We start from the raw sequence: 26,224 nt of genomic DNA on the forward strand, positions 1-26,224 counted from the left end.
AGGGGAACCAAATTTACCAACAAAATGGTGTAAACATTTATACTACCACAGCAAAGGTTTTTTTCCCCATCATCTAAATAGCCGGTTGTAAATCAGGTATGAACGCTGCTAATTTATCAGATTCAGATAATTTTATGTTTCTCTTTAAATCTTTAACTGCAAGAAATCACTTTGCAAGCATTTTTTTAATATGAAAGCCAAAAATTTACCATACTGAATTTTCCACAATAGTTCCCCCGTACTATTGGTTTAAAATTATTCAATAGTTATTCAATATCAAGTGCATAAATATGAATAAACCTCCTTTTTAGCAGACATGAAATCTTTGAAAAGTTTTGGTAACGTTTGTCTTCTATAATTATTAAAAAATTAATATAATTTGTACAATTTACCTAGCTAATAAACTCTGCTTTAAGAAATAAGGTTGTGCCACTTGCCATAAGTGAGGACTCGAGAAGCCAGACTGCCATCAACCGAAGGATCCAAGCCTGATTAAAGCTCCAGTGTGCTGCCCAGACCAACCCAGAAGCCTCCAGCCCACCCCCCGGTCTTTTTCTGCGCGAGAAGCCTTTAGCCGCCGCTCTTTGCTGGCGTAAGAAGCCTCCAGCCAGCAAAGAGGAGGCGGCTGGAGACTTCTCGTGCCGAAAAAGACGGGTAGCTGCAGGCCAGTGTCTCGGGGCGGGGTCGTGTGCCCAGCTGCACCAACAAAGGCCAGAAGTAGCCGCCTGCCGTTTCCTGCTGCAAAAACTTTTTTGAAAACCCTGACTGTCGGGCAGCGAGACCCAGCAAGTGATGTGGCCTTGGAGAATCACCATTACTGTTGCTGCACAAAGCGAAGTCTAAGGCTCCAACCGCCCCACCTTGCCGTGAGCGACATAGAGTTGGCCACGCCCACTCAGTCACATTACACACACACCCCATCCACGCCCACCTGGTCTTTAGGACGAACCGGATCCCACCACTGTACGGAACCCACAGATCCTGCCCTCTGCTGGATCAGGTAGGATGGACATATGTGCAGGGAGCAGGCTGCCTCAGATAACCGGTTCCTTGACATGTAAGGCTTTGAAGATCAACATCACCACCCCACAAACTGGACCCGGAAAGAAACTGGTAACCAGCGCAGCTCATGAAGCAGAGGGGTAACATGTTCTGTCAGAAACACACATCACTACATTTAGTTCCAGCTGAAAATTTTGAACAGTCGTCAAGGGCAGCCCCATTTCTGTTGCTAAGCAAGACATTTGTTAAGTGAACTTTACACTTGACTTTTCTTGCTCCAGTTGTTAAGTGAAAGTGACTTCCCCATTGACTTTTCTTGTCAGAAAGTCGCACAAGGGGATCACATGACCGAGGGACACCGCGACTGTCATGAACAGGAATCACTTCGCAAGTGTCTGAATTTTGATCACATAACCACAGGTATAGTGCAATGGTCATAAGTGAAGAACGATCTTGTTATTTTTTTCAGTGCTATTGTAACTTTGAACGGTCACTAAATGAACAGCTGTAAATCAAGGACTACCTGTATCTTACGTTGTTGGCTTTGTTCCTGTTATAGTTCCTTTTTCATTTTGGGAGGAGTTGATTCGTTGGTTTTTAATGTTAACTGCCCAAGTGGAGAGAACAACGTGGGTGGCCAAATACTTCATTTTGTAAAAATAAATGCTTGGACCCGAAGCCAGCTGCTGCCTAATTGGGACTCAGGCTTGCTCTGGTGCTGCCCAGGGGACTTGACCTGATCTCAGCTTGACGTCCCCCCTCTTGGAGAAGTGTTTTCTCCCTTAGTTTCCATCTCCTTCACAGGAATCTTGCAAAAACCAAGCAGGCTTGTGCCTTCTTCCCTGACTTGCTGCTTTGGTCCTCCTTTGTGAGAGCCGTGATTCCCTCCAGCCATGAGGTGGTACTGCTGGGCAGGTCAGAGTCCTCCTTTCCTGGCCTGAGGACACGTTTATTTGAACCTTGGCAGGTATTAACATCTCCAGGCGCAGCTCCTCGCTCCCCACTCCAAGGGCCCAGCCTCTGTCCTAAGAGGGAGGGCTCAGGAGGAGGACTAGGGCTGCCGAAGGGGCCAGATGCCTCTCCCTTTGCTGGCAGGCTGGAGAGAGAGGAGACGCAGGGCTTCCGCCATGAGGCACCCAGCGGGCTTTTTCGCCCTTCTTCTTTGCTTCCCCACAGGTAGGGGGACGTTTTCCTTGGTCATGGTGGATTCAGGAGATGCTTCTGGTGCAACTTCTAGAGAAATCCCATCTGTCTAACTTTCATTGTGTGCAGAAATGCTCCCCTTCCGGCTTGCAACAGCATTAGTGCCTCTTATATGTATCAGTGGGATTTTTGTGGGTTCTTGCATTATTATTGATTGCTAATCATTATTATAATTTGAAGAAGAGGGGGGAAATATTTGCGAAAATATATTCCAATAGGTTCAGGACTTTTCTAGACCTACAGACTTCTTTCCTTTGCTTTCTGGACAATACAGAAATGCAGACCAAGACAAAGTTGGGGGCTTGTTTAATAAGACCCACTTTGCTGCCTCTTGTTGCCTTCTGGATAATTGCAAGCGCTCCTGGGAAACCATCTTCTCCCACCACCAGGGTTGCTCCGAACACAAACTGGGCTTGTTCCTTACAGCGTGGCTGAAACCACATAAAGCTGGGAGGAGAAGGAGGAAGCCTGTCCAAAGAGCAAAAACTCTGGCAAGGATGTGAATTGCAATCTGTGCCTTTTCTTGGGCGCAATGACCAAAATGACAGACCTGCAAAGAAGGTGACTCTGGTGGAAAGAGGAGAGTCGGGTCTCCCCCTCCGGCAGCCACAGCCAATGGCCACAGGAATCCGCCTTTTAGGCCACCCAGAGTAAAGGAGCTGGCAGGGGTTTGGCTGGTTTTGTCTTCTTCCTCTGGTCACCAATCTTAGCCAAAGGGTTTCTTGTTTACTGAGATGGTTAGCATATGTTGCTCTCCCTTCTGCCTCTGCTCAGACAGGTCTTCCAGCAATTATGGGAGCCAGAAAAGTTTTAATCCAAACTCAGATAACTAAACCAAAAAAACTTGTCTGGTCTGAACTAATTATTAGGAGGCTCATGACACTGTTTCTGCTGCCTTCACGGACTGAGTTTCGGCCACTCAGAGACAGTTTGAATCTAGGCAGTGCCCAAATCAAAATTAAATTAATAAATAGAAGAAGTCAGCTAATGGGAAATATTAAGGTGCAATCTAGAGGGATGGTTATCATGCCTTTCAGTAGATATTTTCAGCATAGATCTAGTGACTATTTAGTTATCTCTGGATAAGTTATTTTTTAATTTATTTATCCAATGTATATGGCCGGCCATCTCAACAAGTGATTCAGAGAAGCAAACAAAATCACAGTTAGGGTTATAAAAGCCATTATACCAGGGGTGAAATGCTCCCGGTTCAGACCGGCTCAGCCGATCCGGTAGCGATGGCGGTGGCTGGTTCGAAGGACCCCACCCCCTGCCTCTGCTGAGCCGCACCATCAGTAGAGGGTTGTTTTTTTTTACTTTTAAAAGCAGTTTTTCTTCAGCCGAAAAAATGCCTTTAAAAGTAAAAAAAAACCCTCTGATGATCAGAACCCTTTAAAAGTTTTTTTAAAAAAAACCTCTTCAGCCGAAGGGGGGGGGGGAAGAGGTTTTAAAAGCCTCCTCTGGCAATCCCAGAGGAGTTTCCTGATCCTCAAAGGCTTTTAAACTCACTTTTTAACAGCCCCCACTTACAAGAGCCCCCACCCATGCCCACCCAATTCCCCCTCTTCACTTACCTATAATTATTGCTCCTTTCAGGCTGACAAAGCCATACTTTTCTTCAGCTACTGATTACAGCCTGCTTTGACTTCCTGCTTTGCTGAATGAGGAACTCTGGGAGTTGAAGTCCACAAACCTTAAAATTACTAAGGTTGGAGACCCCTGATCTAAAAAAAGAAATAAAAATAATAAAATAAAATATTTGTGCAGCTTTCTGAGATTTGGGGTGTTTCTATAGTGTTTCGCTCTAACTACACAAACACACAAAATCTCACAAATCTGTATGTGGCATTATGTGTGTGTGTGTGTGTGAGAGGGAGTGTCAGTTGTGTTGTGTGTGTGTCAAATGTGAAAGTGTGAGGTTCCTGCTTGTTGCAGGGGCCATTTTAGGTGAAGTGCAGCTGCTTTTACATTGTGTGTGTCAGTTGTGTTGTACTCTGTGTGTGTAAAGTGTGAAAGTTGGTTTTTGGTACCTCTTATTGTTTTGTATACCTTGTTTATTATTTTTATTATTTATTGTTATTGGCCACGCTCACCATCAGGCCACGCCCACCAATTAAGCAACGCCCACCAATTAAGCAACGCCCACAGAGCCGGTAGGGAAAATTTTTAGATTTCACCCCTGCATTATACACACTACAAAAGTTAAACTACACAGTGGCTGAGCAGCATCTACTCAAATCACTAGCATAACTAAGAAGAGGGTCCTTGTGTAACCCTGGGGCCCCAAGCCCAGGCCAGAATCAGGTCTTCAGGGCCCTAGGGAAGACCACCAGGGTCAGGCCATCCTGATCTCCAGAAGCAGAATTTTCAAGAAGTTCCTCAAGGCCCTGCCAACTGTCATTTTTTGGCTATTGGGACCCGAAGGATGCCCTTCCTTTCTAACTGGGTCGAATGGGTAGCAATAACTGGAGAAATATGGTCCCTCACATTTGCAAAGCCAGTTTATGAATGCACTTGATTTTGGGCTGCCTGCTATTTGAGCCAAGAATTCTTAACCGCTCTTTGCACATGTGCCTGTTGGTGCACGTGTTCTTTTCAGCCTCCACGTTGAGCCTGTTGCGCTGGTGCACAGTCTCTGATCAAGAGCTGGCCAAGTGTAGCGACATGAGCAAGGCCTTCTCCAGGGCAAACCTCTTCCCTGAACTGGCCTGCGTCAATGGTGGCTCAGTAATCGGCTGCACCTCTATGATTAATGTAAGTATGAAATGTTTGTTTCTGGATCTCAAGGGGAAGGAAGGACAATATGAACGGTGCAGTGGGACATTTTGGTTGTGACCTCTTGCCCCTAAAGAAAGAAGCTTTCCAATAGTTAGTTTCACAATTGGTGGACATAGAGTAGGCTACAGCATAAAAAGTGCTTCTTGTCCTGGTGGACATTTATTTATTTATTTGAATTGATTAGCCACACAACTCCAATGGAGTCTGAGACCTTAGATGCTAGATGAAGTGGGTCTTTGTCCATTTCCCAGGCTTTGGTTTTTTTAATTTAGAATTAACATAACATAACATAACATAACAACAGAGTTGGAAGGGACCTTGGAGGCCTTCTAGTCCAACCCCCTGCCCAGGCAGGAAACCCTACACCATCTCAGTCAGATGGTTATCCAACATTTTCTTTAAAATTTCCAGTGTTGGAGCATTCACAACTTCTGAAGCCAAGTCGTTCCACTTATTAATTGTTCTAACTGTCAGGAAATTTCTCCTTAGTTCTAAATTGCTTCTTTCTTTGATCAGTTTCCACCCATTGCTTCTTGTTCTACCCTCAGGTGCTTTGGAGAACAGCCCGACTCCCTCTTCTTTGTGGCAACCCCTGAGATATTGGAACACAGCTATCATGTCTCCCCTAGTCCTTCTTTTTATTAAACTAGACATACCCAGTTCCTGCAACCATTCTTCATATGTTTTAGCCTCCAGTCCCCTAATCATCTTTGTTGCTCTTCTCTGCACTCTTTCTAGAGTCTCAACATCTTTTTTACATCGTGGCGACCATTATTAGCTCATTATAACTATGCTTAGAGCTGCAACCTTATACTATACTTATATACAAATTAATTAAGCTGAAATCAACTTTTCATCTGACCCAACTAAAAATAAATGAATAGTATTACATTTCAAACTATGTTAAGTGCTACCCAAGCTTCCTTGTCTGCCTTTTTATGATTGCAAAAGAAAACAAGAGTCCCATCAACACTGATAGAGCAAGCCACTTGCATATAAACAGAGACAAAACCACACTCCCTTATAGCACTGATCATATTACCTAGTTAGGTAATGAAATGTCTGCTAAGAAAATCAAGCTCAGAAATCACCAAGGATCCCACACAAACAGATTACTTGCATCTGTTGCAAACCAAAATAAGGAGGCCATAACTGGCAGTTTGTGTTCCTCATGCCAATTTCCAAGATGATGCAGAGAAACTTTGCAGGAAGTGCATGATGAAGAACAGAGGACAGTGCCTTGGGCCAAGGAGTTACACAGAGCAGCAGCTCCTGCGAGTAGAGGGGAGAAATCCATTGCTTATGGAAGGGGCGCAGCAGGACTCTTCTGGACTCTTCTCTGATCTCAAGTGAGGGAGGGTCTTAGAAGTCTTCTAACCTTTACATTGAGCAGAGCAAAGCTTTTGGCAACCCTCTGTATCCTAAGAACCCTTTTTTTTTTTTTTTTTTATAAAAAGTTTTATTTTTACAATCATATCAAATAATTCATCCAATGTACAGTTATATACAATTAGTTGGGCTTGCCCAGTCACCACCCCCCTTTTTAACACTCTTCCCTCTTCTACCTTCTTCTACTTTCCAGACCTTCCTCTCCTTCTCTTATCTACATCCTCTCCTCCCTCCACCCTACACCTTCCTTCTCCCTCTTCTACCCCTCTTCCTTCCTCTTCTCCTCTTTCCTACCTCCTACTCTCTCTTTTCTCCCTCCCCACCGTTCTAAAATGGTAACTGGGCAGACCCGACCCTGCATTAATTATATTTATACATCTTCAATAATCCCTGTACATTAACCATCACTCCATCTCTACCAAACCCCCCCCAATTCCCCTCCCCCTTACCCCCCACCCCGACTTCCCAGAACAAAATGCAGGGTATCAAAACTAACAATCATAATCCAAAATAATTCCTAAATTATAATCTCTAGTCACACCACACTTAGTCACACTCTCAATTCCCCTCTCCTTCAAAAATATATCTAATACAAAATATTTCCTAAATTTACTCATATGCTATTCGATATTTTTTTATCTGATACTTATTTTGAATATAATCAATCCACATTTTCCATTCTAAAATATATTTTTCTAGTGTATAGTCTTTCAAGTAAGCGGAGATTTTTGCCATCTCTGCCAGATTTGATACTTTGAGTGTAGTACAATTCTTCAATTGTAGGTAATTCTTCTTTCTTCCAATACTGAGCAATCAAAAGCCTTGCGGCTGTTATTCCTAAGAACCCTTCTTGTGGTAGTTGCCTGGCAGCCTCTATTCTAACCAGGAAGTTCTCTTTTGCATGCAGAGGAATTTGGCCGACGCAGCCACCGTGGATGGGGGCATCCTTTACCAGGCTGGGAAGGAACACGGTCTGAAACCAGTCGTGGCCGAAGCCTATGGCCAAGGTAAATGGATGAGGGACAGCAGCTGCCCATTTCCAGGCAAGACTTAATAGCTGCCAATTAAATAGCTGTTATAAAGCTCCTTTGGACCAAAGAAGAAGAAGAAGAAGAAGAATTTAATTTCTATACCGCCCTTCTCCCGAAGGACTCAGGGCGGTTTACAGCCAGGTAAATCACAATAAAACATACAATATACAGTTAAAAACCCATTTAAAAAACCTATTCAATTTGGCCCATTAATTAAAATACACATTAAAACCATAAAAACCCAATTAAAATTACTAATAATTTTATGCCAGTCCTGCACGAACGAATAAGTACGTCTTCAGCTCGCGGCGAAAGGTCCGGAGGTCAGGGAGCTGTCGAAGTCCTGGGGGAAGCTCATTCCAGAGGGTAGGTGCCCCCACAAAGAAAGCTTTCCCCCTGGGGGTCGCCAGCCGACATTGTTCGGCTGACGGCACCCTGAGGAGGCCCTCCCTATGGGAGCGCACAGGTCGATGGGAGGCAAACGGTGACAGCAGGCAGTCCCGTAAATACCACGGTCCTGAGCCATGGAGCGCTTTAAAGGTGATGACCAACACCTTGAATTGCACCCAGAAGACCACAGTTAGCCAGTGCAGCTTGCGCAGGAGAGGTGTTATATGGGAGCCACGAGTAGCTCCCTCTATCACCCGCGCAGCCGCATTCTGGATCAGCTGGAGCCTCCGGGTACTCTTCAAGGGGAGCCCCATGTAGAGAGCGTTGCAGTAGTCCAGGTGAGAAGTGACAAGGGCATGAGTGACCGTGCATAAGGAATCCCGGTCTAGAAAGGGGCACAACTGGCGGATCAGGCATACCTGATAAAAAGCTCTCCTGGAGACGGTCATCAGATGTTCTTCAAAGGACAACCGTCCATTCAGGAGAACGCCTAAGTTGCGGACCCTCTCCATTGGGGCCAGTGACTTGCCCCCAACAGTCAGCAGCGGCTGCAGCTGACTGTACCAGGATGCCGGCATCCACAGCCACTCAGTCTTGGAGGGGTTGAGTTTAAGCCTGTTCTTCCCCATCCAGACCCGCACAGCCTCCAGACACCAGGACAACACTTCAACAGCTTCGTTGGGGTGGTTAGGGGTGGAAATGTACAGCTGAGTATCATCAGCGTACAGCTGGTACCTCACCCCAAAACCACGGATGATCTCGCCCAGCGGCTTCATATAGATGTTGAACAGGAGAGGCGAGAGAACTGACCCCTGTGGCACCCCACACATGAGGCGCCTTGCGGTCGATCTCTGCCCCCCTGCCAACACCGTCTGCGATCGGCCAGAGAGGTAGGAGGAGAACCACCGAAAAACGGTGCCCCCCACTCCTAAACTCCCCAACCGTCGCAGCAGGATACCATGGTTGATGGTATCCAAAGCCGCTGAGAGATCCAAAAGGACCAGGGCAGAGGAATAACCCCTGTCCCGAGCCTTCCAGAGATCATCAACCAACGCGACCAAAGCCGTCTCCGTGTTGTACCCAGGCCAGAAGCCGGACTGGAACGGGTCTAGATAGACAGTTTCATCCAGGCACCGGGGTAACTGTTGTGCCACCACACTCTCAACAACCTTCACCACAAAGCGAAGGTTGGAGACAGGATGGTAGTTCGCCAAAACAGCTGGGTCCAGGGAGGGCTTCTTGAGGAGGGGCCTCACCACCGTCTCTTTCAAGGCGGTAGGAACGACACCCTCCATCAAAGAGGCGTTGATAATTCCCTGGAGCCAGCCTCGTGTAACCTCCCGTGTGGCCAGCACCAACCAGGAGGAACACGGGTCCAATAAACATGTGGTGGCATTCAGCTTTCCCAGCATCCTGTCCATGTCCTCGGGAGTCACAGTATCAAACTCATCCCAGATGGTATCACCAAGACTTGCCTCTGCCATCTCACCTGAATCTACCCAATTTTGGTCCAATCCATCCCGAAGCTGAGCGATTTTGTCGTGCAGATACTGTCCAAAATCCTCAGCACGCCCTTGCAGGGGATTGTCCCGTGCCTCCTGATGCAGGAGGGAGCGGGTCACCCTGAACAGGGCGGCTGGGCGGTTATCTGCCGACGCAATAAGGGTGGAAACGTAATCGCGCTTGGCCACCCTTATTGCCACTAGGTAGGTCTGAATATATGACCTAACTAGTGTTCGGTCAGCTTCCGAACGGCTGGCCCTCCATGCACTCTCTAGGCGTCTTTTCCGGCGCTTCATCTCCCTCAGCTCCTCGGAAAACCAAGGAGCCGGTTGAGATCTACACCGGGTCAGAGGCCACAAAGGCACGACACGGTCCAAAGCTCTGGCCGCAGCCCGTTCCCAGGCCGCAACTAGTTCCTCAGCCGAGCCGTGGGCTAGGTCCTCAGGGAATGGCCCAAGCTCCATCAGGAACCTCTCCGGGTCCATCAGGCGCCTGGGACAGAACCAACGCAATGGCCCCGTCTCCCTGCATTGTTGGATGGCGGTCCGAAAGTCCAGACGAAGAAGCGAATGATCTGACCATGACAAAGGTTCAATAACTAAGTCTCCTAATTCCAGATCATTTAGCCACTGTCCAGAGACAAAAATCAGATCCAGTGTGCTTCCCCCGATGTGAAGGGGCCACAAGACCAGTGTTCTGCCTCTCGTGGATTTTGTAGAATTGCTGATGATCCTATTTTGCACTTGAGGAACTGGCGGTGAAAGAAAAGATACTTTTCCAGATTGGCCCAGCAAAGGAAGCAAGCATTGCTAGTGCACTGCTTGTATTGAGGGCAAATGCTCAGCCAGAATGCAGTGTGCAAAGCATGGATAAAACCCGTGTCGGTTTTCATTGTCTGCAAAGTACTTAACAAATGCCTTATTGGCCTCTTGCTCTCCTTTGATGTTCTCTTTTGATTAAGCAATGAAATTTGATGCAGTTGTTTGGATTTTAGAGCATTTGGGCTCATTGTGGCTCAGCTGCTCCTCTACAAATTTCTTTTCTTCGTTCCTTCCTTCCTTCCTTTCCTCCTTCTCCTCCTCCTCCTCCTCCTTAAAAAAATGCTTCATTCTACTGTATCTGACAGACGTGTATTATTTCCCAGACCAAGGAAGACTGAGTGGTTTGTCTCCCTGCTATGAGCAGAATGCTATCGCTGCATTTGGGGGTTTGCCTTCACCCAGCACTCCTCCTTGTGAACACAGCAGAGAGAAGCCAGACTAAGTAGCCTCCCCTTTGCCTCTCTAGATGTTGGTACTTCCTACTACGCAGTGGCTGTGGTGAAGGCCAGTTCCAACCTGACTATCAACCGGCTGAATGGGGCCAAGACTTGCCATACAGGGATCAACAGAACAGCTGGCTGGAACATCCCAGTGGGCCTCCTTCTTGATAGTGGCCGAATGCCCATGATGGGTTGCAGTGTCAAAAAAGGTAAAGCCTGCTGGGTCCCCAAAATAGCTTTATGCCTTGTGGTCCTTTTCCCTGGGGCAGGCAGGGAGGCAGGATGGAGGAGGTTGTTGCAGCTGGAGAGGCAGACGCCCTCCTCCTCCTCCCTTTTCAGCCGTCAGTGACTATTTCAAGGCCAGCTGTGTCCCTGGAGCAACTGCCGTTGGGGATCCCGCATCCCTCTGTGAACTCTGCAAAGGAGACTCTGCTGGGCAGAGCAAGTGTGAGCTGAGCCCCAAAGAGAAATATTATGACTACCTGGGTGCCTTCAGGTAATGTGGTGGGGAGCCACAGTGAGATCCATAGCCCGGTGGAGGGGGGATGTCATACTGCTGAAGAGCCCTGCCACAGGCCAAGATGCCCCTTGGGGGTCCTCTGAGTGGGACCCTCAGAGGGTCTGTGGCCAATGCATGCTGGTGTTCCCCACAGGTGCCTGGTGGATGGCCCAGGAGAGGTTGCCTTTGTCAAGCACACCACGGTGACCGAAGCCATGGATGGTGAGCTGTTCCACATGGGCAGGAATTCTCTCATCTGAATCGGGCTGCCCTCGTGTCCTGCTCTTCTTCCCCCCTCATTCTTGGTACAGAAAAGACCAAATTGAGTGGCTCTGTTTATCTTTGTTAACTGTTAGCATTTCATCTTCTTCACTGGACTCCTGGTATACTGGATTCTTTTTCTTTTGATCATATTTCTATAAGATCCATTCCTGTTGTTGTTAAGTATCTTTCATCTCCTGCAGCTTAGTCCGAGTGTTCGTGTTCCTGACATCATCAGCCTAGTATGGCCGGGCTCTACCTTGGCCGCTTTTCGTTCTTTCCCCTCCCCATATCCATCTTTGCTTTGCTTTCACATCTCCTTGTCCAGCTTCTTCTACATTTCACTTTCCCTTACTCAAATTGTGTTCTAATTGTGCTTTTAGTATCTCCTTCTTCAGCAAGGCCCACTCATCAGCTTCTCTTGCTGTGATATTTTATGCATCAGTACCCCAGATTTATAAAACTCTATTATAAATTATAAAATGTCCCAGATTTGCTTGTGGCCAAGTTTTCTTTTTAGGTTGCCCTAAATAAAAACTCCAGCATTTCACAATGCTGTCCTCAGTCAAGTCTTCCCTGCCAAGAAAAGGCTCACCAATCCTCTGGGCCTCCTTCAGAGGAGAAAGTGGTCAGGAGTTTGCAGGAGGCAAGATGAACTTTGCTCCCCTCCCCCACCAACTGGGAGAATAAGAGTGTGACCTAGGCCTGCCCTGGCTGGACTCCTCTCGCTTCCCACCCAGCTACCCACCCTCACACTTTGGACCTTCTGAACTGAGGATGATGATGGGAGACAACTTCCAAAGTGTGAGGGTGGGTAGCTGGGTGGGAAGCGAGAGGAGTCCAGTCAGGGCAGGCCTAGGTCACACTCTTATTCTCCCAGTTGGTGGGGGAGGGGAGCAAGGGCAATCTGCTTTCCCGGAAATTTATCCCTAACGGCAATCCCAAATTTGCTTTTTTCAAGAGGCAACTGGACTTCCTTGTTTTTCTTTGAAGACATTTCACTTCTCATGGAAGAAATTTATTCAGCTCGGAAAGAATGCAAATGATCAGCTGTCTGCAAGGAGTATAAATCTTTCCACTGCCCACCCTCCAGTCAGAGCTGAAGAAGCTTCTTGGATGAAAAGCAAAACTTCTTCGGAAGAAGAAAGTCCACTTGCCTCTTGAAAAAGCACCTTTTGGGACAACCGTGACCTGGATGACTGAGAATCTCCAAAGATATTTCCCTAACTGCAGGATGGGTTAGGTGGACGCATGTTTGAACATCAATTATCAGAACACATACAGTGTCCTCTAGATAATTCTGAATAGGTAGTATAGCACGTTACAGGATGTGAACACAAAAATTATGGCTTGTAAACCATATGGGTTTAGCAAGCTATGTGTGAAACCAGATTGAATGTAAAGCTTTGTTGTCCCCAAAACTGGGTTCTTGCTTGGTATCAAAACCAATAAGTCACCGGACACAAGATGTGATACAAGATTATACTTTTATTTTGGTACCAAGATATAAGGATCCTGGTTTGAAAAGCTAACCAAGGGCCTTGAGCAAGGTCATACAACAGTTCTTATAGTCGAAAGGTAGCCCCATACACCCCCTTGCCCTTCCCCTAATAATGCATGCATAACATATAATATTGATTGGTTAATTTATTTATTTATTTATTTTATTAAATTTCTATACCGCCCTTCTCCCGAAGGACTCAGGGCGGTGTACAGCCAGAATAAAAACACAGAATATATACAATTAAAAGAATTTAAAATGAACTATTACTATACGGCCAATAATTAAAACATTTAAAAATTTAAAATATTATTAAAACCCCAATTTCACCAGGGGGAGCGGAATGACCCGTTGCAGGGACGTGCTGAGGAGTTTAACGGTTATCTATACGATAAAATCGTTCAGCTTCGAGACGGTCTAGACCAAAATTGCGACAATTCAGATGAGGCGTCTGAGGGTGGTCTTGGTGACATTTTCTGGGATGAGTTTGACCCTGTGGCTCCCGAGGACATGGACAGGTTGTTGGGTAGGCTGAATGCCACCACATGTTTACTGGACCCGTGCCCCTCCTGGCTGGTGCTGGCCACTCAGGAGGTGACACGAGGCTGGCTCCAGGCGATTACGAGTGCCTCCTTGTTGGAGGGAGTCTTTCCGGCCGCCTTGAAAGAGGCGGTGGTGAGGCCCCTCCTCAAGAAGCCCTCCCTGGACCCGGCTGTCTTAGGTAATTATTGTCCGGTCTCCAACCTTCGCTTCGCGGCGAAGGTTGTAGAGAGTATGGTGGCATATCAGTTTCCCCTGCACCTGGATGAAACTGTCTATCTAGACCCGTTCCAGTCCGGTTTCCGGCCCGGCTACAGCACGGAGACGGCTTTGGTCGCGTTGGTGGATGATCTCTGGAGGGCCAGGGATAGGGGTTGTTCCTCTGTCCTGGTCCTATTAGACCTCTCAGCGGCTTTCGATACCATCGACCATGGTATCCTGCTGCGCCGGTTGGAGGGATTGGGAGTGGGAGGCACCGTTTGTCGGTGGTTCTCCTCCTATCTCTCCGACCGCACGCAGACGGTGTTGACAGGGGGGCAGAGGTCGGCCCCGAGGCGCCTCACTTGTGGGGTGCCGCAGGGGTCGATTCTCTCGCCCCTTCTGTTCAACATCTATATGAAGCCGCTGGGTGAGATCATCAGTGGCTTCGGTGTGAGGTACCAGCTGTACGCTGATGACACCCAGCTGTACTTCTCCACACCGGGCCACCCCAATGAAGCTATCGAAGTGCTGTCCCGGTGTTTGGAAGCCGTACGGGTCTGGATGGGGAGAAACAGGCTCAAGCTCAATCCTTCCAAGACAGAGTGGCTGTGGATGCCGGCATCCCGGTACAGTCAGCTGAGTCCTCGGCTGACTGTTGGGGGCGAGTCACTGGCCCCGATGGAGAGGGTGCGCAATCTGGGCGTTCTCCTGGATGAACGGCTGTCTTTTGAAGATCATTTGACGGCCGTCTCCAGGAGAGCTTTCCACCAGGTTCGCCTGGTGCGCCAGTTGCGCCCCTTTCTAGACCGGGATGCCTTATGCACGGTCACTCACGCCCTCGTGACGTCTCGCCTGGATTATTGCAATGCTCTCTACATGGGGCTCCCCTTGAGGGGCATCCGGAGGCTCCAGTTAGTCCAGAATGCAGCTGCGCGGGTGATAGAGGGAGCCCCTCGTGGCTCCCGTGTTACACCTATCCTGCGCAGACTGCACTGGCTACCTGTGGCCTTCCGGGTGCGCTTCAAGGTGCTGGTGACAATCTTTAAAGCGCTCCATGGCATAGGGCCGGGCTATTTACGGGACCGCCTACTGCTACCAAATACCCGTGCTCCCTCACAGAGGGACTCCTCAGGGTGCCGTCAGCTAGGCAGTGCCGTCTGGCGACACCCAGGGGAAGGGCCTTCTCTGTGGGGGCTCCCACCCTCTGGAACGAACTCCCTCCAGGACTTCGTCAACTTCCGGACCTCCGAACCTTTCGTCGCGAGCTTAAAACATACTTATTTATCTGCGCGGGACTGGATTAGATTTTAAAGTTATGGGTTTTAAGGGGGTTTTATTATTTATACTATTTTAAACTTGGGCAATAGAATACGTTTTTTAATTGTTGTTTTTTAATCTGTATTTATATGTATTTTAACTGCCTGTGAACCGCCCTGAGTCCTTAGGGAGATAGGGCGGTATATAAATTTGAAAAATAAAATAAAATAAATAAATTTAAAATCAACTATTTATGCCAGTCCTGCTTGAATGAATAAATATGTTTTAAGCTCACGACGAAAGGTCCGAAGATCAGGCAGTTGACGTAAGCCAGGGGGGAGTTCGTTCCAGAGTGTTGGTGCTCCCACAGAGAAGGCCCTACTCCTGGGGGCCGCCAGCCGACATTGTTTGGCGGACGGCACCCTGAGAAGGCCCTCTCTGTGAGAGTGTACGGGTCGATGGGAGGCATAAGGTAACAGCAGGTGGTCTCGTAAGTACCCGGGTCCTAAGCCATGGAGCGCTTTAAAGGTGGTAACCAGGATCTTGAAGCGCACCCGAAAGACTACAGGAAGCCAGTGCAGACTACGGAGCAGTGGTGTTACGTGGGAGCCACGAGCGGCTCCCATTACCACTCGCGCAGCTGCATTCTGGACTAACTGCAGCCTCCGGGTGCACCTCAAGGGGAGCCCCATGTAGAGAGCATTGCAATAATCCAGCCGAGACGTAACCAGAGCATGAGTGACTCTGCATAAGGCATCCCGGTCAAGGAAGGGACGCAACTGGCGAACCAAGCGAACTTGGTAAAAGGCCCTCCTGGTGACGGCCGCCAGATGTTCATCAAAGGACAGCCGACCATCCAGGAGGACACCCAAGTTGCAAACCACCTCCTTTGGGGCCACTAACTCACCCCCAACAGTCAGCTGCGGATGCAGCTGACTGTACCGGGGTGCCAGCATCCACAGCCACTCCGTCTTGGAGGGATTGAGCTTGAGTCTGTTTCTCCCCATCCAGACCCGTACGGCTTCCAGGCACCAGGACAGCACTTCGACTGCTTCGTTGGGGTGGTCCGGGGTGGAAAAGTACAGCTGAGTATCATCAGCGTAAAGATGATAACTCACCCCGAAACCACTGATGACCTCACCCAGCGGCTTCATGTAGATGTTGAACAGGGTAGGCGAGAGAATCGACCCCTGAGGTACCCCACAAGTGAGGCACCTCGAGGACGACCTCTGCCCCCCTGTCAACACCGTCTGCGACCGGTCGGAGAGATAGGAGGAGAACCACCGATAAACGGTGCCTCCCACTCCCAACCCCTCCAACCGGCGCAGCAAGATACCATGGTCGATGGTATCAAAAGCCGCTGAGAGATCTAATAGGACCAAGGCAGAGGAGCAACCCCTGTCCCTGGCCCTCCAGAGGTCATCCACCAACGCGACCAAAGCTGTCTCCGTGCTGTAACCGGGTCGGAAGCCGGACTGGAACGGGTCTAGATAGACAGCTTCCTCCAGGTGCCGGGGAAGCTGCCATGCAACCACACTCTCTACAACCTTCGCTATTGTAATTGGTTTACAACCCCCTAAAAGTCCTAAGCTTCTTATGCTAATAGTTAAAATCACATCACCTGTTGTTCACCAAGGTCACAGGCTTCCTTGCTGGCTATGTGGTTTTGGGGTTTTTTCTTATAAGCGAGCTATTCTTGTGTCTAATATCCTGGCTAATGGTTTTCTAACAGGTAAGGTGCTAACTTCTGTCTCACTACAAATGTTCAGCCCCCCCTTCCTATTGCAGAGCAGAATAAAAGAACAAACAGTTTAGTCTGAGGCAGCATCTCCCCCCACTCCCCGCGACCCCTGCCTCCTTCTACAGTGAGAGAAGACAGGAAAGAGCAAAGCTCTTATCTGTTTCTTATCTGTTTGTTGAAAGAAAAAGAAATGAAGATCAGAGAAAATGTTTTTATCAGAATTCATATTCCTCACTCTCATGTCCATTCCATCCACACCTGGGTCCTATCTCCACATATGACCCTTCCTCTGATCCCCAGGGCCTTATCTGTACATACATTCCATCATCTGATCCTTCAGCTTCTGCTATTTTGTCAGGAATAAGATGCTTCCTAGAACTATAAATTAAAAAAAGGAACAGCCATTTTTAAATGGCATATATTTACTTTTCTTACTGTTTCACCCTCATTTTAAAATAAACCTAATTTACGTTCTGGGCCCGCTTGGGATGATCCACCTCTGCCTGGATGCTTCACAGCTTCAGCAGCCCCTCCAAAATGCCCAGCCTGGAGCTCGGCTCCATTGGGGGGAAGGGAGGAAGGGGGGAGGCAAGGCCAACTCTTCAGCCTTTGGTCCTGGGGATGCTTTCCTTTCAGGCCAAGCTCAGCCTTCCTGGACCTTGGAGGACTTCCAGCTGCTCTGCCGGGATGGGAGCCGGGCAGCAGTCAGCGAGTGGCGGACCTGTCACCTGGCACGGGTCCCTGCTCATGCCATTATCACCAGGCAGGATGTGGAAGGCAGCCTCGTCTTTGAAATGCTGGATCAAGGACAGGTGAGTCTTCCCAAGCTCTGTATATGAATGTCTTGTCTTCTTTGCATGTTGCTGCTTGTGAGCCCACTAGAGTTGAGTGACTGAAGCGACAGGCATGTGCATTTCATGTTATTTTCTTACTGAGCTCCTGTCTTCTCAAAGCAAATTCAGCAGGTGGTGGTCTCAGTACTGAAGTGGTTCCTCTGCCACAGCTGTTCCTTCACAGCTGCATGGTGACCAGAAATCCACAGGCTGAGCACGGACCTCGTGTCAGTGAAGTTGCAGTTCAGAGCTGGCAGAGGGGAAAAGCTGCCAACTGGGCAGGACCCATTAATGGCACCACACTGGGCCATGGTTAGGGAGACTCCCAGGTTGGCTTTTAAAGGAGAGAGGCCTTCTTTGCCTTTTTCAGTCTAGTCAGATCACACTGTAAAGCTGTTGTGCCCTTGATGAAAAACTCCCAGGGCCCTTTGGAGGGATTGCCTTCTCTTTGCAAGTGCTCCGTGTGGGTGACCTTTTGGACTCGGGGCTCCTACTGGAGCACCAGAGGGAGGCCATGGCCACCAGTGTTTTTGGTCAGCCGTGCTCTTACTTCTGCCCTGGCCATCCTTTGGTTAAGACCTCTGCGTGCTCTCCAGGTAGACTATTCCTAGAGGTGGCCCTGGAATTCCTGCTGGCCGCAGCACAGAAGGCAACAGCCTGCTGCTCCTTGGTGGAAGCCTCTTTAGCAGAGCCCAGCCTCTGCTGTGGACTTGTCCTTGTTCCCAGTAGAGCACAATTGAGGGTCCTGGTGACTGTAAAGCCCTCTACAGCTCGGCTCCTGGTTCCCTTTTGGTTTGCCCACCATGTGCCAGCCAGGAGTGGAGGGTTCCCGCTCTGGGAGACGCAGAGCGTGGCCTCCCCATAGAAGAGCTTGCTCTCCACATGCTTTTAATGATTTAGAAAGGTGGCGGACATTGGTGCTCAAGTAGGCAGAGATTTATGGGTAACCTGATTTATAGTTGTTTAATGGTTTAAATGGGACACGGTGGCTCAGGGGCTAGGACGCTGAGCTTGTCAATCAAAAGGTCGATCGAAAGGTCGATAGCTCAGTGGTTCGAATCTTTAGTGCTGCCGTGTAACAGGGTGAGCTTCCGTGACTTGTCCCAGCTTCTGCCAACCCAGCAGTTTCGAAAGCACGTAAAAATGCAAGTAGAAAAAATAGGGACCACCTTGGTGGGAAGGTAACAGCATTCCGTGCGCCTTTGGCGTTGAGTCATGCTGGGCACATGACCACGGAGACATCTTCGGACAGCGCTGGCTCTTCAGCTTTGTAACGGAGATGAGCACCGCCCCCTAGAGTCGGCAACGACTAGCACGTATGTGCGAGGGGAACCTTTACCTTAATCTTAATGGTTTCTTGTTCTTATGTATAATGTCAAGCCATGCAAATTCATTTTCAAATGCTTGGAAATAAAAAATAACACATCATGAAACCTTGTGCTGCTAGAGATTCAACAATGTGATCGGGTGGGAGCTTGGAGGCTATACGTTGCCCATCTTTTTAAAGTTAGGTAAGTCCCTCTGCGAGGGAGATGGGCAGTTTCTAAATGTGATAAGCAAATAAGAAATGAAGGACCTTCTACTTAGGCATTTCTGTGCTGGATTACTATCCCATTATTATCCCATTTTTTCTCCAAGAGCTCAAGGTGGCTTCCATGGGGATTTTCGACCAATATAGCCCCACACAGATTAGTGTGTCTGGTCCAAAGTTACCCAGGGAGTTTTAGGCTGAGTGTGGCTTGGATCCAGATTATGATGGTCCCAGTCCAGAAGCTGCATCACTATGGCCTCTTGGCTTTTCCTCCCATTCTTTGGTTTACTCAGCTCCCAAAGGGAGAGGGGCGCATCGCCTCTGCTTTGGCTCTTCAGCTGAGCTCTGAGAAAGGAAAGTCCTGCTGCTTGGCTCTCAGAGGAGCCATTGAGGGCAGCTGCTAGAGCTGGCCTGCGCAGGTAAAGCCTTTGGGTTTTGGCTGACATTCAGTCAGGCCCTTTTCAAATTATCTGAGAATGGCAGAGCTGAAGCACGCTAGGCATTAATAACTAAAATATAGGAGGGGAGGTTTGAGATATGCATAATAAATGAGAAAATCGGGGTTGTCTGGACACCAGAAATATTGAAAATAAATACAGCAATGGAGAGAGATAAGAAGAAGGAGAGAGATGAAAAGGGAGAAGGAGGGAGAGAGAAAGAAGAAAGGGAAGAGGAGAGGAAGAAAGGTAGAGTAAATAAGAGTAGGAGAGAAGGTTAGATAGGGAGGAAGTAGGATGGAGGGGGAGAAAGGAAGGGAAAGTAGAGGAGTAGGAGAGGAGAGAAGAAAGGAGGGAGGAAGAAAGGAGGGAGGGAAAGAAGTGAGAGGAGAAGAAAGGACTGCTGTGAAAAGGAAAAGATGAAATGGAAGAAAGACACCCCCGGATATATTTGAATATATTAGGATAAAAATTGAAATAGTTAAAAAAAATGAAAGGGAATGAATATGAATAAAAATGGAGAAATTAGAACTTGAGGGCGAAAGAAGATGTGACTTAATAAAATAAGCAAGGAAATATTAGGAAATGAATAAAAACTATGAAAAAAGAATATTTCTGCAAAAAATGTAACTAAGTAAAATATATTTGAATATATTGAATTGTATAAGATATGATGTGGCCAATATTCTGTATATAAATTATGTATGTGTGTAGGGGTGGAAACTAAAAATTTAATAAAAACTAGTTCAAAAAAAAAAAGCACATTAGGCAGATGGGCTTTTCTCTCCATGTTACAGCAAAGATTTAGTGGTGGAAACTCCAGCTTCCAGATGTTTGACTCAACAGTCTATGGAGGAAAAAATCTTCTCTTTAAAGACTCTACTGCAAAGCTGGTTCCCATTATGGAACAGACCTACCAGGCTTGGTTGGGAGATGAATATCTGCATGCCATGCGAGGCTTGGATTGCGATCCTAAAAGTATGTTTTGCAAATTGCCTTTATCACTAAAAATGTCTTCTTAGTTCTGCTGTCCTGAGGAGAGAGCTGAGGTGGAAGAGGAAGAGGCAACAAGGGTTGGCAGTGTGGGGCAACAAAAAATACGAGTACTGTACAGAATACAGAATAATGAAGTTGGAAGGGACCTCGGAGGTCTTCTAGTCCAACCCCTTGTTCAAGCTTTTCAAGGTCCCTTCTTGAAAACCTCCAGTGATGGAACACCCACAACTTCTGGAGGGAAGCCATAAAGGTTCTGAAAGGGAGATTTGTCTTCTATTTGCTAAGAGAATATTTCTAAGGTCTTTTCTAGGGAGTTTCCCATAATGGTCTCCAAGTTCTCTTTTCCAGCTGCCCCGAGTCTGTTTTGACATCATCATTCTTGAAGATTTCGGATTTTACTGAGTATCTCCCTGCTTGCAAGGGAAAGAAGGAATGACCTGGCTTTCTTGGTTACTATTGGATCCTGGTGATTGCCCTATAGCCTTAAACAGTTTAATTGTTTTTAACATGTGTATTTTTTTTATAGCAGTTTTTTGTTTTGTTTTTTGGTCTGTCTTATGAATTAATTGGAAGGTGTCCTGAGTCATAAATGTGAGATGGGTAGCTATATAAATTGAGTAGATAAATAAATAAATAAAATGTTAGACCAGACTTGTCCAGGGATAGAACTCAGGGTTTGTCTTTGTTCGCTTGGAAAACTGATGCAACCAGTTGTTTCTGCATTGAAAGAAGCCCTCGTGGGGCTCTTCCTCTTCTGATGCAGGATTGCCAGAATTCCTGCGTTGGTGCGTCTTGTCCACAGAGGAAATCTGGAAATGCAGCAAGATGGCTGCCGCCTTTAAGAGCAAGAATCTGAAGCCAGAAATCCAGTGTGTTTCAGCCCAGAGTCCAGAGCAATGCATGGAACGCATTCAGGTGAGAGTTATTTATTTTATTTATTTACCAAATTTATTGGTCACCCATCTTGCTACAGGGTAACTTTGGGAGGCTTACAATATTAAAAATAAAAGTGTATAAATAGAATGCTGCAAAACTATTGAAATCCAAAATACGGTAGCTAAAAGATGGGGTTGGAGGGAGGGAGTAGGATAAATGGGTGGAGGGAGGAAATGGGACCTGATATTATTCTATAAGCCACCTCCAACGTGAAACCCCCATCCCCACTGCAGCCCCAAGCCAACTAGCAGAGCAGAAGGTCTTTAGGCTCTTGCAGAAGGGCAGGGGAGGGGATTGGGACCAGCTTCAGTCAGAGTGGGGGGAGAGGTTCCAGAGGGCAGGCGCAACGGGTGGACGGTGGTGCAAGGACATTTGCTCCATCTGTGTTGTGTGTGTGTGTGTGTGTGTGAGTGTGTGTGTTGTGTGTGTGTGTGTGTGCTTTCTTTTGCGGGCAGGCAGGCTCCAGGGCATGTGTAAGCCTTGGGGATGTGCCTTCTCAGTGCAAGGATGGGGCACTCAGCCATCCAAAAAGAATGTGAGCCACTTCCATGAGAGGAAGTTCTGGGATTTGAAAGCATGTAGCTCTGGCCTTGAATAGGGCCCAAAATAAATGAGTTTTTATTGGGGGGACTTTCAGAAAAGAGTGTTGTCCTGAGAAGGAGGGAAGCATGAGAAAGAAACTCAAAACAACCCCAACTTGACGTGGCTAGGGTTAAAATGGACAAGCAAGAAAGTCTGGCAGACTTTCAAGATGGTTATTCTACCCTGCATTGGTAAACAGCCTTGCTGAAAATATTATTATCCTGCCACACCTGCTTCTTGATCTGATCTCCCTCCAAAGACCGGCATGGGAAGGATGGCTGTGGGGAGTAAAGTTGTCATGAAAAAGATCAACGGCCTCTCCAGGTTCACTGCTGGGAGGGCTCCTTGCCCTCTTCCACTCCCGAGAAAGCTTACTAATCTCTTCAGAGGGTGAGGCTGGCTGGGGAATTGGAGAAGCTTGGCTTGGTAGGCCCTTCGGGCTTCCCTAGGCTTCTTTTCCTTGGGGCCAGAGATGCTGTCAACCCCATCTCCTGCCTCCCCACTGGGAGGCTCAGTCTAGTCCCTTGGCACCTGCAGTGGCACGTGGGAGTATCCCTGGGAGGCAGGAGGAAGCCCCGCAGACCAGCGAACTGTCAGGACTCACAATTTGTGCTTCTCGTCTAGACTATTAGGCAGGGCAAACAGCCAGCAACCTTTTTTCTGGCCCTCGCTGGCAGGCAGGCCACAGTGGCTGGATTGAATGGGCTGCCCGGGGAGAGAAGGGGCTGTCAGGAAGCAGCCAAGCCTTGAAGGGGAACATTCTGAGTTCTTTTGACTCCCTTTCAGAAAAGAGACATTGATGCTGTGGTTTTGGCTGGAAAGGATGTTTACGTAGCCGGGAAAACGTATGGCCTGGTGCCTGCTGCTGCAGAACACTACGCAGGTAAGAACACACAGGAGCTTTGTGCCCTGGCCGTTGTAGCTGTTTGTAGACTCAGCACCCACAAGGAAATGGAAATGTTGCAGACAGTCTTGGGACAGAGCGATTCTCTTAGGACCTTTCAGGCGCCTTACAGAGAAGGCCGCACCAAACAGATGCTGCCTGCCTCTTGCTTCACTCCCACAGCCTTTCTTCAAGACCCTACAGAGTTCCCTGGCTGAGGTCAGCTCCATTAATACTGTGTCCCCACTCACTCTCCTCTTGGGGCTTCAGCTTGTGCTGCCCCTTTGATCTCACAAAAGAAAAATGGCAGAAGGAAGATGGTTTATGGGCACGCTTATTATGCCAGTTCTTTTGCATGCTTCTTCTCCTCTCTCTTTTTTCTCTGTAATTAGCCTGCATTAACAAATCTCAGGGAGGGTGCAATTAAGAAAAATTATTGGAATAAAGCAAATAATTTAGGTTTAATGTTGAAGAATCATTTTGAATTGAGGGTAATTTTCCTTTCCAGTAGATATAAGTAGATGAACAGTCTGATTTTCACTTGGTATCCAAAGAGAGAAGCCATCCATATCTGGCTGTCCATTGCTTCTAGAGGAGATGTGCAAAGAACCTGTGGCCTCCAGCATGGATGTTCTGAACCAGTTAGACGTTTCAGTAATTACTTCTGTGAATATGCACCTGAAGTGTACTGAGAGCTTATAGATGACTTAACTACCCCCTTTCATTTGATTGGCCTTTGAAGGTTCAAGGGTTATGGATAGCGACATATGGATGTTACCTGTAGGTAAGGCTGGTTTAGGGGACTGTCCCACAATTTTACAAAGAAGTTGTCAGCCTGCGCATGCTTCCTTTATTGTTTTATTACTGTTGGTTAATTGTTTTATTGCTGTCTTCTAGTGCTAGGCATTGGGAAGGGGTAATGTATCCTTAATTAAGGGCTAGCTGCTTCGGCTGTCATGAAATGGAGGGAGAAGAGAGGGGGTTAAGACAGAAATGAAACTTAACTTGCTACAGATAAACAGAATGTGTTCAAAGTCTAGGAAGCGGGCTGATAACACTTGCAGCTAGCGGTCCGTGCATACCAGAGAAATGAAACCATCTGAAGATGACCCTCACATGACACCTGAGGAAAAAGTGGATTGGACACAACTGCCTGACCTTTGGGGGGAGGAGGGATTAATGTGGGAACTTGTATGTGTAAACCACACCTATTATTCAGAACTTGCTTTACTTTCGTTGCAATCAGTTCATTCTCAGTAAAAGATACCTTTCTCTACAAACAATGGAGTTGGGGGGTTTTCTTTCTTGAGTTTTGAAGGAGGCACGCTTGACAGAAGGACTTAAGTTCCAGCTATTTCATTTTCAGGGGCACCTGTGGTTACTGTACTGCTGGTATAAAACCCACAAAATGCTTTCTGATTTATGTTCCCCAAAGCAGCTCTTACTTGCTGCATATTCCAAGTTAGTCCTGAAATAGGGAAATACCAGTGCATTGATCGGTATGCATAAGTTATTCCGTTCTGAAATGTGGGATGTGCCAGCTCATTGGCCTAAAACATGTCGGTTCACTGGAGCTACGTAAGCCTTTACTGAAAAAGATGAACTTGAAAAATTCCAAAAGAATGTATCTGCTGATCCAGGGGAAACCCAGTCCCTGACAGGACAAAAACTGAACCCAGTTCCATCAGGACAGCACAGCTCTCGTCTTGATGGGGGGGGGTCAGCTTAATTTAACAGCCTTCAGCTAGAATCACAGAACAACAGAGTTGGAAGGGACTTAACCGAGTTCTAGTGCCCAGGGCAGGAATCCTCCTCAGAACATCCCAGACAAATTCAACTTTGGCTTGAAAACCACTAGTTTTCAGGAGACAGGCTGTTCTACTGCTTAGTATCAGTCTACTCTATTTTGTGTTTCCATCTCTCTCTGAAAGCTTCTGTTGGTTTCTTCTCAAGAGCTGCAGAGGATAAATCCTCCCTCTTTTCCCTGTGATAGCCCTTCAAATTGTCAAGTCTTAGGCTGAACATAGCCCAGATTACTGTACCTTCCAGAACCCACCAAATTTGACCAAGATGACAAGGAGTGGTACAGTTCATCCCTCATCATTTTCCCCATGAGTGGCCTTAGGGCACCCTCTGAAGCCTTGGAAGCAGAGTTATAGAACGGGACAGCTCGAGGCTTGCTTTACTCTCCCTTTCTCCTCCCTACGTGCAGACGGAGATACCGTGAGCACCTACTATGCAGTGGCAGTGGTGAAGCGAGAAACGTCTGATGTCTTCAGCATCCATGAACTACAACAGAAAAGGTCCTGTCACACTGGCTATGGGCGGATGGCCGGCTGGAACATACCCATCGGCCTGCTGTTGCGAAAGGGGTTCATTCAGCCCCAGGAATGCAACCTTCTCAAAGGTAAAGGGTGTGTGTGTGTGTGACTGGAGCCCATCATTGACAGGGTTAGGGTTAGGGTTATGGATCCCAACTGCTAAGGTATTAAAGCAGAGGCAGGATCAAAGAGAAGAGCTCTTCTGCTATGGCCCCATCCCCGTGGGACGTTCTACCACAGCAGAAGAGGCTGATCCTGCTTCAATACCTTAACAGTTGGGATCCATCACAGCCGCTTCCACTGGCATAAGTGGGAGGAGCCAGTCCTTTCGGGATGAGACAGCTCCCCAGATACCGTGGACCCATGCCATGTAGGGCTCTAAAGGTAACAACTAAAAACTTGAATTGGATCTTGAAGCAAACTGGCAACCGATGCAGCTCACACACCAACGCACCATGTGATATGGGCAGCCCTAGTAGGTCCCAGGACTGTGCACGCCACACTGCATTCTGCATCCCTGTGGGAAAGGCCCCACCCTTTGGGCCTTCCAGGAGGGTCCCAAAACCTGGCTTTGTCAGTTGGCCTGGGACCCTGAGGGGGCCACTCACCGCTGGAGGTGGTTCATCCCCATCCCATCCTTCTCTTGGCTCTCTTTTTTTTTGGGTAAAGTTTTTTTATTTTTTAGACACAGACAACATAAACAACATCTTTTCTGAACAAAATATCTGCCAGGTACATGTTCAAATCCAATTTGTTATTTTCCAACCCTCCTTCCATGCTTTCATCAATATATTTTCTCTCATTTTTCCTTTCCTTATTTACAATCTTCTTGAAAATCTAATTGCCTTTCACCCCCATCTTTAATCTTTATATCTAGTTACACTTCTTTCCTAAAGTGACCAGATTTCAGCGATGGCAAAGCGGGACACCATTGACGGGGGGCGGGGAAGGGGAGCTGCGCATGCGCGCTGAGTCTTGCCACCTGCCTGAAGGAGGAGGAGCGGCTGCTGCTTCTCCGCTCTTCCAGGCAGGCTCGGCTCTCCTCGGCTCTCCTCTCGGGTCTTCTCTTCCTCTCGGGTGAAGTCAAGCAGCGTCTTTCCTCCCTCTCGCGCCCCCTTCTCTGCCACTCCCCCTTCTCCGCCTCCTCC

At 47.7% G+C, this 26,224-nt stretch overlaps 1 protein-coding gene across 1 annotated transcript in view; it reads left to right on the top strand.

The window, feature by feature from the left end:
• Positions 1-1,092: 1,092 nt before the first annotated feature.
• The window catches only part of LOC131200567 (melanotransferrin-like), a 33,246-nt gene continuing 8,114 nt past the window's right edge, over positions 1,093-26,224 (top strand). The window contains exons 1-11 of the mRNA XM_058187528.1: positions 1,093-1,422; positions 4,805-4,959; positions 7,280-7,379; positions 10,584-10,766; positions 10,897-11,053; positions 11,211-11,278; positions 17,194-17,369; positions 20,156-20,336; positions 21,118-21,269; positions 22,659-22,755; positions 24,968-25,162. Of these exons, the coding sequence (XP_058043511.1) occupies positions 1,347-1,422; positions 4,805-4,959; positions 7,280-7,379; positions 10,584-10,766; positions 10,897-11,053; positions 11,211-11,278; positions 17,194-17,369; positions 20,156-20,336; positions 21,118-21,269; positions 22,659-22,755; positions 24,968-25,162 (1,540 nt within the window). The 5' untranslated portion in view covers positions 1,093-1,346. The remainder of the gene's footprint in view (positions 1,423-4,804; positions 4,960-7,279; positions 7,380-10,583; positions 10,767-10,896; positions 11,054-11,210; positions 11,279-17,193; positions 17,370-20,155; positions 20,337-21,117; positions 21,270-22,658; positions 22,756-24,967; positions 25,163-26,224) is intronic.

The sequence above is a fragment of the Ahaetulla prasina genome, chromosome 6 (assembly GCF_028640845.1).
Source record: "Ahaetulla prasina isolate Xishuangbanna chromosome 6, ASM2864084v1, whole genome shotgun sequence".
Lineage (NCBI taxonomy): Eukaryota > Metazoa > Chordata > Lepidosauria > Squamata > Colubridae > Ahaetulla > Ahaetulla prasina.